The sequence below is a fragment of the Populus euphratica genome, unplaced genomic scaffold (genome assembly GCF_000495115.2).
Source record: "Populus euphratica unplaced genomic scaffold, PopEup_1.0 scaffold582.1, whole genome shotgun sequence".
Taxonomy (NCBI): Eukaryota; Viridiplantae; Streptophyta; class Magnoliopsida; order Malpighiales; family Salicaceae; genus Populus; species Populus euphratica.
Genome location: NW_011500454.1, coordinates 104,617 through 118,074, shown reverse-complemented (window position 1 = coordinate 118,074; position 13,458 = coordinate 104,617). Strand labels below are relative to the sequence as shown.

The following is a 13,458-nucleotide window of genomic DNA, read 5'->3' as shown; positions in this document are numbered from 1 at the left end:
TATAAATAACTAGTTTTGTATTGACACTCCGTGGCGGGGTGGTTATTTTTTCAAGTAAAAAAATAATAATAAGCAAGCTCTTACAATGCATTTTTGAATGTATTTTTTTTTTCAATCACAAATCAAAATGTCTCTATATATATTTAGTAATTAGATCGATAGTTAATAAATAGATAACAAAGATTAATATATTTGATATCGTGACATGAATTATATGCTTAGTTGTTTTTAACAACTATGTTTCTTAGAGTTTTTTTATGAACTAACCATATATTCCTATAAAAGATAACAAAAAATTCATATTAATATTGAATGAAAAAATTAAAAAAAAACTAATGAAAAAAAAGACAAGTTAAAACTGTATAAATATACTAATTTATTAAACATAAATATATAATTGAGATAATGATATGAAAAGAAAAACTTTTTATGGGACACTGATTAATCTTGGTGATGTCCAAAGTGTATATCAAATATTTTATAACTTGCCATGTGCAACAAATGTATCACAACCTAAATTTAATAAATTATAGTGAAGCTGTACCTTCAACAAAATAGATCTAATATTAGAAAGTTAACGGAAATAATAAATATACCTTTGCCCACAACTGGCTGGTCCCTTCAACAAAATGCTGAGCTGATCCCTATACTTTTAAAGATATTTACAATTCTGTCCCTTCATTAATTTTTCGTTAGTAAAATGTTGAGCTGTCAGCAATATTTCCTTAGTTTGTGCCGCTAACTTAACGGTAAAATGTGATTCAAGGATCAATTAGTTATTTAGATGAATTCGAGGGATTAATCTGTTTGTTTAACAAAAATACAGACACTAGTTTAATAGAATTTACCTCATATTTTAATCATTATATGCGCGAGTGCGCGCGTGCAAGCGAGTGTTTACTTGTTGATGTTTTAGGTCCTGTTTGTTTGCAGGAAAGTTGTTTCCTTTTGGAAAGTGAATTCCGGGGAAAGTAAATTCCGGGAAAAATGAATTCCTTAAAAATAAAGTATTTTCCAATGTTTGGCAGTGTTATGAAAAATGAACTAGAAAACACTTTCCAGTGTTTGGTTATGTTATGGAAAATGAACTGAAAAATAATTTATTAATATTTTATTTTTCTCAAGTTTATTAAAATAATAAGGAATAAATCTTACAAATTAAAAAGTTGAATAATAATGAAATTAAAAAAAAATTCATAAATTATCTCAAATAAAATAAATAATAATCCAAACAATAAAGATCAAATCTTAAAAACAATGAACGTGATTTCCCAAAAACTACTTTCTGAAAAAACAAATACAAGAAAGTTTGGAACATGTTTTCTCGAAAACTATTTTCCAAAAAACAAACACAGCTAAAAAAAAAACACTTTCCTGAAAACCAAGCTAAAGTTTTTTTTTACTAAAAAATATTTTTGTTGATCAGAAAGTATTTTTCGTTGACTAGAAAGTGTTTTCCATTGATTGGAAAGTGTTTTTTGTTGATCGGAAAGTGTTTTTTATTGACCAACTTTCCTAATAACAAACAAATATAGAAAAGTTTGAAAAATAATTTTCCAAAAACTATTTTTCAGAAAACAAACATGGTCTAGCGTCCCTCCCTCCCTCCTCCGCCTCTCGGAAACCGCTGCCGCCAAGAAGGCTTCAGATTTCTGCCAGGTGCTTCTATTTCTAACATGTTTTTGTTTTCAAAATTCATGGGTGTTTTTATTTATTTTATTCTAATAAGTAAATTAAAGAAAAAAAATCGATCCGATGAAATCTCTGCTAGTGAACGCAATTCGATTTTAATAAGTAAATTAAAAAAGTATATAATCGGATCCGATGAAATCGCTGCTCGTGAATGCCATTCAAAGAAACGCACAATTAGCCGATTCTAAATTTTCTTTTTCAATTTTCCCCCTTAATTTACAAGATATTATCCGATTTTTCTCACACTTATTGTTTTAATAATCAAGCCCTGAATTCTTGAACCCAAATTTATTTCATTTTATTTTTTCGTTTCATTTTTAAGTGGAGAATAGAAATCAATTCAAATCTTTTAGGCTCGATCGATAATTTGTTAATTAGTTTATGCAGCAGCTGGAGTGGAAGGGATATTACTGCCGGAATGGCCGAAAAATGAGCTGTTTGGTTGATTCTTCTTTTTTGGAATTTACTGAATTCTTCAAAATTATTGTGTTTTTAACAACAATACGATATCCTTGGGTTTCATGCTCGCTCACACATGGAAAAAAGAAAGAAAGAACAGAACTTTAAATTTTATAATTTGGTCATGTTGATGCTCGTCGTTTTCTTCATTTTCCTAGCTTAAAACATCCTAGACAATCTCTTTGGGATGGGTTATTGTTTGTGGCCTGTTCATGTTCTATTTGCTGGGGTATTTAGATTGCTGATATTCATCGGGATTTGAAAAGCCTTGTTCTATGACTTTGTTTTGTTTTCTTCTTCTTTCTTTATTCTTTTGGGGATGTGGTATTCTCCTCTTTCTATTTACACTCTTTGCTCCCTACAACATTTATTCTTTCAGAAAAGTAAATACATACATAAATAACAACAGGAGAGGAGGGGGAGGAGGTTTGACGGTATGTATTTGGATGCGAGTAAAATTTGGTAAGCACCTGAAAAAGGTCCTGAATCTAAATTGGTAAGATGTGATATACTGATATCTAGAGAGATAACTTAATCTATCTATTGAAGTAAAGCATTTAAATACGTATACAATGTTTTTGGAACATTAAGTTCTTTTTAAATCTATTCAAGTCTGAATAAACTGATATTCCAATTTTCATGACTTTGATGTGCTCTTCTCTTCTGCTGTTCCTGTCTTTCTTTTTAGGGTCTGTTCTAACGTGCAATATAATTATTTTTTTTTTTTGTGGTGATAGAAGTGATTTTTTTTGGTTGGCCAAAACCCCATGGATGCCAATAATTGGAGGCCCACTGCCCCAGGCGGAGAACCTGTGATGGACACAGGTGATTGGAGAACTCAATTGCAGCCTGACTCACGGCAAAGAATAGTCAACAAAATGTAAGCATCATCTGTTTGCTAATATGTGCAAGTGCTGCAAAATAGTATATCTTGTATTTAAATGAATGAAAAAGAGAGGGGCAAAAGGCTAATTAAAATCAGGAGGACTGCCATGAGGCAACCTCAAGTATCATACACCTCTGTTTTTGTCTTTTTCATTTTTCACTTGTTTCTCACAAGAAGTGAACTAGAGGGAATAAAAAGTGCTGGAAGTAATTTTTGTTGTAACTTCTTGTGTAACATCTTTGGTTGGAACTTTTTGGTTGGCCAAAACCCCATGGATGCCAATAATTGGAGGCCCACTATCCCAGGCGGAGAACCTGTCATTGACATGGGTTATTGGAGAATTCAATTGCAGCCTGACTCACGGAAAAGAATAATCGACAAAATGTAAGTATGTGTTTCCTAATATGTGCAAGTGCTGCAAAATAGTAAATTTTTTATTTATATGAAAGAAAAGTAGAAGTGCAAAAGGTTAATTAAAATTAGCTGGACTGCCATGAGGCAACCTCAAGTATCACACACCTCTTTTTTTTTGTTTTTCATCTTTTAATTTGTGTCTCACAAGAAGCAAACTTGAGGGAACATAAAGTGCTGGGAAGTAATTTTTGTTGGAATTTCTTGTGTAATCTCTTCTTTTGATGATGACCTCTTGGATGGCTGCATGAAGCTTGTTCCACTTTTAATTTCAAGGTTAATCTATTGCTATGAGCATACGTGTTTCAATTTAAAACTCGAGTTGCAAATGAACTTAAATGAATGGTGTTGGATTTGGGCCTTCTATTTGTTTTAACTTCTAAAGGGTTGAAATGATGGTGATCTTAAAGTTGAAAAGCAGCAGACAAAAATCAATTAGCCACAATGGTGCATGGTTTCCTAGTTTCTCAGCATAAAGTTGAATGTTTTGTTGACCTCTCTACATTCAAAATCATATAGACAGCTACTGCTGGCACTTGCAGTAGCCAATGAGCCAATGAACACTGTAGTGTATATATTGCAGCGTGAGATAAGGTTATCTCATTGCATTTTCATAAATTAAAGGGATTTCTCTTCTTTTCTTTGTCAATTGTAGTGCATGTATAAAAGTTTTCTTGCTCAGAGGAAATGTTATTGTAATGTTTTCACAGAGTTCCCCTGGTTTGCAATTAATTCACTTGTATATCTTGGAGCATAGCCATAATCCAGATACAGAAATTTAACCATGAAGCTCATAACTAGAATTTTAGACAGAAGGGTGGTCAAGTGAACTCCTATACCCTGTACCTCTGGAATAATACGGGGAAAGGAAGTACAAATAGATGTATGTATTCTGATGCCATATATTACTTGACCGACACTTGGCTATATCATTATTTGTTTTTACTTTTTGCCAATGATTCCGTTGTATGTATTTCTGATATTGGTGTGGTGTATGAGTTCACAGTTCTTTCTCACTGCTGCTAACTTCTCTATACTTGCCTTATCGTTAAAAATTAAATGTAATGTCTTACATGTGCAGAATAGAGATATTAAAGAGGGATTACAAGAACTCAAGAAAATTGTTGGACGGTTTGAGGAAAAGATTTATACTGCCTCCACCAATCAGGTATTCGGCTAATGCTAGGTTCAATAATTTTGATATTCTATAGACATGAATATACACATGCATAAGTGTGGATTTATGCATGTACACGTGTGTGTAGTGTGTCCACACTTCCTCATTGGTCATTCTGTAGAAGATCACAACTTTTTGTCAGTTCTCTTTACAAGTATTTTATTTAGAGTGACCAAGGTCCTTTTCAAGAAGAGAAGTGTGCAAAATGCAAACATAAATAATTAAATAAAAAGAGAGGACACCGAAGTATATGCTACGAATCTCGTAAGCTATATATTAGGAATGGATAATCTGAATACATTGGCTTTCCTAGTGCAAAACTAAGTCTATAGGATGATAAATGTAAGGTGGTCGTAATTGATTCCTAATCTATGGGCATGACTGTAATGCACTTGTATAAATATATGATATGATCAATAATACAATTCATTCCAGCAAATTCTATTCTCTCTTCATAGTTTACAGTATATCCTCACAGACAATGCAAATACAGAAAGCCTAGCATATTAGTAAGAGCATCTATCCCTCTTCCCCCTTCTCTTGTAACATGGACTGCTCAGAGATCTAATGTTTTGTTATTGAAATCTAATTTCAGTCTGATTATCTGCGTAAAACATCTCTGAAGATGCTTGCAATGGAGACCAGGTCTCAAAATACCATACCCACTGGCAACGGTAATGCAGCCAAGCATTGAATTTCTAAACATCCTTACCTTTTGTTTTATATTGCTATGTATATACCATGCTTTAATCAAAACATGTAATGCAGGAATATCTGCGGATGGCCATTCCCAAAGCGAAAACTGATCATCCCTGGAATTATAAAGTGCCATTACTACAGTGAGACACTGAGCAGTGAAATAGTGTTTTTTTTTGTTGGTGATAACTAGATCTGTTAAATCTTTTCCCTGTACTTTTACATTATGCAATAATCTGGTCCCTTCATTACTTTTTCGTCGGTCAAATGTAGAGCTGTCAGCAATATTTCCTCAATTTGTTCCACTAACCTGACGGTAAAATATGATTAAAAACTCAATTAATTATTTAAAAAACTTGAGGGATTAATTTGTTTGTTACACCAAAAACAGACACTAGTGTTTACTTGTAAATATTTAGGAAGGAACTGGTTTATGTTTTGCGCAACATAAAAAAAGTAGTGGATTAATCGGAAATTCCTCTCAACTTGACTTCTTATCCATATCACCATGAAAGTTCTTCTAATATGGTATAGTTATTATGATGAGTTCAATGTTAATTTATCTGACCGGTAAATAAACACAATTTGATTTTAATTTTTTTTAATATTATGATAATATAATATCAATCCAGATTTTATAGTTTAATTCTTCAAAACCACGACATGAATAATGTATTCCATTCGGTTTATGTTTTTAATTATTTTTTACTTAATAATATAATAATAAAAATAGTTGCTCGTAAAATTAAGTATTAATTAAATATTAGTATATTTATTTGAGATTGAAATAAAATTATAGAAAATGAACTGCAATGTGGTCTTTTAAAAGATAAAACTAGAGAAGAGTCTAAAAGGATTCAATTGAAAAAAAGAAAAAAAATAGAAGGTAGGGTCTAAAAACAAAGGAATAATGATATTGTTATTAAAGTTGATCTTAATCTCTTAAATTAACTTGATTTCTTGCCTTGTATAGATTTAAAATTAATTCATAAAAGAGTTGTTTATACATAACCTAGTTAACTTAACATATGCAAATTAAAGCAGCTCAAATGACTAATAAAAGCATGATTTGGATTAAAAAAAACAATTAAAATGATAATTTTTTTAAATATTAAAATAATGATATACTAAATCAACTCCAGCTTCGTGGTCTAACTCATCAAATATGCAGCCCATATCATAAACTTCACTAGGCTTAAAAATTATTTTTTATATAATGATACAATAATTAAAATAGACACTTATCAAAATTGAGATCTTAACAAATTTCATGATATTTGTTTTAGACTATGATAACCACATATAAAGAAATTAAAAAATAACTATGATAATCAATTTAAAATCAACAAAATATTAAAGTGAAATTGAAAGGAAAAAAAGAGCAAAAATCATTCAATCAAAAAAAAATTAGAAGATAGAATTTTTTTTTTTTAAGGGAAAGATATGAATAGCGAAGTAGGAGGGAAAACCTAACTTTTTTAGTATAATAAATAATTTTTAATTAAATTTAAATCTTTATCTCATACAATTAGACCTAAAAAGAGTTAAATAAAAAAGGGAAGAAAATTTCTAAAGACCGATTTGTAAAAAAGTAAAAGGAAAAAAAATGAAAAAAACATCAAATCAAGAAGAAAAAAAATATAAAGATGAATTTTAAAAAAACAAAAAAAAATATAAAGAGTGAAGGAAGTAGAGAAGTATAATCTTTTTTTTTAGTATAGTAGTTTATTTCTAATTAAATTGAAAACTTTATCTCATGTAATTAGGCCAAAAAAATTAAACAAAAAATAAGGACTAATGTGTAAAAACAAAAAACAGAATCAAATCAAAAAAGAAAAAAAAACTAATTAAAAAAAATAAAGTACTACACTATTCATATAAAAATGAAACTACACTATAGTATCCAACTAGACAGGTGACCTACACTAAAAGCTATCCTAATTTTTTTAAAGAAAAAAAATGGTTTGACATTTTCATATGTGAGAAAATATTTTTTTAAAAAAAACATATATGCTTACAAGAGAGGAGATATTTGGTTTGAGAATGCATGTTAAAAATCTAAACATAAACTAAAACAAAGTGGAATTAAAAAAAATGAAAAATAAAAACCTAAAAGAGATCACTTATTCATTATAGACTATAAGGTAAAACACAATGGATTAGCATAATATATCTACTTTTTGACCTTCTCTACGCAAAACAATTACCTTGCTAACAAGGTAAGGGTAAAGTTGTCTTTTCCAATAGATTTAAAGGTTATTTGTAAATTAATTGGGGATAATTTAGTAGGTTTACTCTTTTTTTTTTCATATTAAAACTACATCATTGCCCTTGTAAGTAAAAAAAACAATTTACCTTTGCTTAAGGTTCATTCTGTCTTTTCTATTTTATTTGCACAGATAAATAATGTCAATACCCTTGAGAGTTCAAAAATATTGACTTTGACATGAGGCATTTCTTAGTTTTTTTCCATGTTTTGTATACTTTACAATGAAAAAGTTAAGCTTAGAATAAAAAAAAATCTAATGTTGAAATGGGATAGTGTTTTCATCTTTGCAACATAGCTTTTTTTTGTAATATTTAGATGCTCTTAGGAGCTATTTAGTAATTTAAAGTATTGAAATATTAATAAATCAATAAAAAAAGCTAACATGTGCGTAACACGTGTTAGTGTGTAATAGTCCACCATATCATTCAAGAGGCCTGTAATAGTCCAATGTGTAATGTGAAGGTGTAGTTGATAGCATGACATGTCGTCATTTTTGTAGTGGTTCGATGGTGATAGAGGTTTTTTCTCCTCCCTCTCTTTTTTGGACTTTAATATTCATACCAAGCCTTTAAAATTTCAATTGTTTATCATTTTGTTAATTTAGTTTGTTTTTCCATTTAATCCCTCACTATTTTCTTTCAATGATTTTCCATAAAAGAATTTGTCCTTATTGTTTGGATTTTTATTTTTTTATGATGGAGAATTTTGCTTCATTATCTTTTGTTGTCTGTCATCTACAAGGTAATCCTTGTCTCATAATTCACTCTACCAATTTTGAATATCAACTCATTTTAAGTTTGGTATTTTTTTAAGTTATTTTTAAAAGTTAATTTTTTTATCATCAACCTTGAGTTATTGGACCTTAAGCTTTGTTATTTGTTTTGGTTTGTTTTTTGTAAGGTTATTTCTATCTCATATCTCAGGTCGCGGATAAGTTAAGTTAACCAATTTTTATAATCTTATCATTTGGCATTAAATTATTTATGTTTGAGTTTTATGAATTTTGTCACTTTTATATTAGGTTTTTTTTTCATCTTTTTGTTATTGATTTAACTTTGGTCTTGACTCTTGGCAATGTTTAGATAAAAACATGACTGCTGTAATGAATTTACAGACTTGCATACTATAAATTATTTCAGTTTCTCTAATCACAGTGGCTATTATCCAACCAATCATTTTGGCAATTCAAAAGAGAACAATAATAGCGTTAAAAAAGTAGCATGATCTGTCAAATATGCAAGAGTTCATTGCAAAAAGAGAAATTAATGAACATCTAGCAAGCAATGTTCAAGCCATCTAAAGAAGACAATGCAAGTTTCTGTTTTTTTTTTCTTGTCAATTCCAGACCAAGATAATCAGACCTAATCTGTTGTTCAAGCAAACAATGCTCAAGCCATCAAAAGTAGAGAATGTAAGTTTCTTTTTGTTTTTTTCTTTCATGTCAATTCCATATCAAGATAATCAGACTCCATCTATTGTTGTGAATTACAATCGAAAAAAAAAAGACAATAGAAGTTATCATCAATAAACATAAGCAACCAATGTGCAAGCCACTCAAATTGTTGATAGAAGATGGAAAGGCAAATCTAGTTTCTCATTGCTTCCTTATGAACTCCAGGTTAAAAGTAACAGTTGAACCAATGTCTTTTGAACATAAGATTTAAAGTAGCTGGTGGAAAATTTTCTTTTCAACATCATAAAAAGTAGAAGAATTGAAAAGGAAACAACAAATGCTAAGCAAATTGAAAGGGAGAAGAATGAACAATGGCATGAAGAATTTTAGATATTCAGAATAAAACCCAATCGTATAGCTGGTTGGGTTGAGAAGAAAGGTTTGCTTTTGTATTACAAATTATTTATATTAGTTTTTTTAAATAAATCAAATTAGTATGATTTTGGTTCTCCATAGAAGAAAATAGAAAACATATTTAGTAATAAGGTGTTATTTAATTCCTTACATTATTAATATAATCATACCACCATACCTTGTATTATTACATTACCAATATTATTATAATCATGGCATCATCACCGTAACAATAAGTTCTCTTACTTATATTTTCACCGCCGCAACCTCTTTATCAATCATAATGAATTTACTGCAATAATTTTTTTTTATTCTATTACATGAAGTCTTAATTTATTTATTTATTTTTATATAGGTAGTTATGAATTATAGAAATTGACCAATTTAGTGATCTTTGATTTAGAATCGTTTCAATAACAGTATTCTATTATAGAGAGATTTTTATATCTTAAATTATTATATTTAGATTAAAAAATAAAAACTAATTATAAGTCCATTAAATTAAAAAAAAAATCTCAAAAGATAAAAAAAAGAAAAGCATCAAAAGTACACTACTCAGCCAATAATGGACCAACAGCCAATAATGGACCAAAATCACGTGTTGTCCATTGCCAGAACTTTTTAGCAATTTGTTTACAGCAGCAAATTGATCAATAAAAGAGACTTAAATTCAAAATTTAAAAACCAACTCAATTAAAATACTTATTATTCATTCAATTTGTTGCTTTTTTTTTTATTCGACGAGATCCCATCCTTTAAAAAGATATTTTGTAGACCTAAATGACCAAGTAAAAGCTCGACTGTCCCAAACTATGTCCTCGAATTCGAAACTTGTTGCTTATTACATCAAAAGCTCGACTGTGCAAATCTTAAACTTTTTATCATTACACTATACCCCTTGGCGACAATTTGTTGCTTCTTGCTAACTCTTTTATTTCCTTTATAATTTTAATTTATTTTAATATAATTTCTTGATTGTATCAAACTTCCTTTCTCTCAAGAACTTGGAATACTTAGATTTCCCAAGAAAGAATTAACTAAAAACTTTAGTTAATGCTGATGAACACGAGTAAATGATTTGCTAAAGAAAAAACCATGTATTTAAGAACCATTGCTAAGCTACAGGTTCAAAAGCCACAAACCACTCAAATTTACTGGGGTTGATCCCAAAATTCAGACAAATCAACTTGTCCAATTCGGAGAAACCTTCAAATAAAAAGAAGAGTTAAATCTTGTAAAATTGCTGAACTACCTGCAACATCTATCATCACATCACGGCACGGGCCACCATAAGTACAGCAAACAAGGATATGGTCAATTGCACTATCTAAACATAACACAAATATTACTCAGGATTCTTTGCAAGTCTTCCAACTTCACTGGTTCTGATGAAGAGTTTATATCATTTATTACTTCTGCACCAAGGTCTGGGACAACTAAGTTTCCATTTCTGAGAGCTATGAGCAAAAATCTCATCAGAATAAAAGAAAATGGCCACGTAATATTGGGCCATTTCTTTTTGGTAATAAAAGTGCTCCTTAACCTTTTTGAAGTTATTTTACAATGAATTACAAGAATTAAACTTGTATATACATGGAAAAACACCAAGTTATGATTCTAAATTTCCATATAAAAGATGCCTCAAGTTTTAAAATTTACGCCGAGGGCAAGTCTGTGCAAGAGCATAAGAGGATGAAGGATTTGACATGGGCTAAGGTGGGTGACATGCTTTTGTCAAGAAATAATTTTGGAAAATTTCTTGATATTTCTTGAATAAATAAGATAGGAGTCTTCATCAAGGTAAGAACATAGGCTTTCCAAGATGACTGACCAGAAAGAGAGAACGGAGGCTCATTCTGCTCCACAGACTCTTAGTCTCAAAGAACAAAAAATTACTTAGCTCTATATTCTTACTATTATTATATCAACTCTTAGAGTTGAAGTATCATATTTGAGTATGCTTATTTGTTATAATAAATATACCTTGATGAGATATTATCTTTAAGCACGTCTTTAAAAACTTGGAAAGGAGTAGAGCATCAGGCTCTTCTTCATCAAGGAACTCTGCTAGGCAACACAATAAAGCAACGACGTTGCTGATGGAAAAACTTCACTCTTGAATGAGTGCTGAAGTTATAAGTCAAGTCATTAATTTGAAGGAGTAAAACTAGTAAGTAAAATTTTAAGAAGACCAATTCACACGTACGAAGTGTGTAATTAAAATAAATAAACAGGAAGTAGAAAACAGGAAATCCAATTAGTCTAATATGATCTTTTTGTGAAATAGAGGTTTTCTTTATGAAATTATGGAGGTGGGAGGAGATAAACGCAGATACAAGATAAAAATAAATAAATAAATAAACACAAAAGTAGCATGGCTATCAAAGGACTCAAAACACAAAAGCATTTACCAAATGGATGATTACTATAATAGTTGGTAGAGCTACACAATTGTGAATCATCTTTAGCTTTTGGCTCTTGCAAACATGTTACATAATTTTTCAAAATCATGCAACTAACAGCCGAGTCAACGTTACACATAAGAGAGTGAAAAACACTGAAAATGAACCTGACCTACATCCAAAAGAAAAACTTTCGATCATCTGTATTGAATTTCAAGATGTAAACTCTCCCCAAAGCTTGATTAACTTGAATAACCCAAAGAATTATGAATCTATGATATTACAATCAATTATTAGAGTCAAATATCTCCCAGCTAAGAAAAAACTAAAAGAGAAAAGTGTACCTTCTCAAAAACAACCTCTTCAGAAAAAAAAATAATCTGATCCTGTCAATTAACATGTCAAGAAAAAGCTACCAAGTTCTCACCTCAAAAGAATATTAACAAAACAAACAACAGAAAAAAAAAAAAAACCAATACTGGAAGAGAGGAACAAAATCCCCAGGCTCAAAAACATAATAATAACTAGGATTCCACAGCATTCAAAGTCCTATCAAGCCAGTGGAAATGAAGCAAACCCTCATCACCCTGGAAAAATTCAAAAAATCCGACTTTAAACAGGAAACAAGATGCTAGAAACACACTATCTAGTACTTAAGATAAACCAAACCAACAGGAGTAACTAAAAATCTTTACACAGGCACGAACTCTATATGACACAAAAAAACCAAAAGACACCAGTTTGCCCTTCCAATGCTAACAAGTCCTTTTTAAGAATTAGGAACAAACTTCCATCGACAAACTATTTTACCAGCACAAAACTCCAACATAATTTCCTACCAATAAAACAACCGCAACACCATAACATAACCCCATCAAGAAAAACATACTTGTACATCTAAAAAAGTAATTACAGGCTCTAATTAATAAGAAACAGAGATTTAAGCAAAACCCACAATTTTAAAAGTGATTTTATTTACCTTCATTACTGGAATATCCACAGCCGATGAAGAACCCATTTTTCGCATACTTCATCTAATGCTTCCTTTTTTTCAACACTGCAAAAAAGAAAAAAAAAAAAGGAGGACAAATCAAGTACCAAAATCAGAAACAATAACAGAAAAAAAAAATCCAAAGCTAGAAGTTGTAATCAAGAGGAGAACCATACAATTTCTGATAGAATGACATTTTATCAAGAATTGAACTAGGCATTCAGTTAATCAAATAGGTTGCGATCAGGTGACAGTAGTGTCAACAACATGTCTAATTTTCCTCTCGGAAGTGCCATTCTGCACAAGCAGTGAGTGGTACGATTACTAGTGAAATATAAAATTACTGTGTTTTTTTTTATGTTTTAAAAATATTTTTAAAAAATTTAAAATCTAATTTTTAGTAGTTTTAATACATTTTAATATTAAAAATATATTTTAAAAATAAAAAATATATTATTTTAATATATTTTAAAATAAATAAAATGCTTTAAAAAATATCATCCAGATGAACAACGTTAAAATATTTGTTTTTTGTATTTTTTTTTTAATAACGAGAATATCCTAAACAATCTTGCCATTTGATCCAAAGATATCCTTGCCTCCTTGTAATCACCAGAAATACTCAGGCTGGCCAGGTCAGGAGTGATGTGTTTTGTCAGCACTATGTC

General features: G+C 30.0%; 1 protein-coding gene across 10 annotated transcripts in view; it reads left to right on the top strand.

Moving 5' to 3' along the window:
• Positions 1 to 1,585: 1,585 nt before the first annotated feature.
• Positions 1,586 to 13,458, top strand: part of LOC105114781 (mediator of RNA polymerase II transcription subunit 15a-like) — a 103,801-nt gene continuing 91,928 nt past the window's right edge. For 3 of the 10 annotated variants that reach the window (XR_840205.1, XM_011011453.1, XM_011011451.1), the window contains exons 1-2: positions 1,586 to 1,659; positions 2,889 to 3,031. Coding sequence is in view for 6 of the 10 variants with exons in the window: in XM_011011453.1 (XP_011009755.1) it covers positions 2,919 to 3,031 (113 nt within the window). In the remaining 4 variants the exon portion in view is untranslated. Of the gene's footprint in view, positions 1,660 to 2,079; positions 2,134 to 2,888; positions 3,032 to 3,115; positions 3,422 to 4,529; positions 4,617 to 5,220; positions 5,300 to 5,393; positions 5,721 to 11,568; positions 11,583 to 13,458 lie in introns of those variants that run through there. The other 7 variants (XM_011011449.1, XM_011011455.1, XR_840207.1 and 4 more) reach the window with 6 other exon arrangements.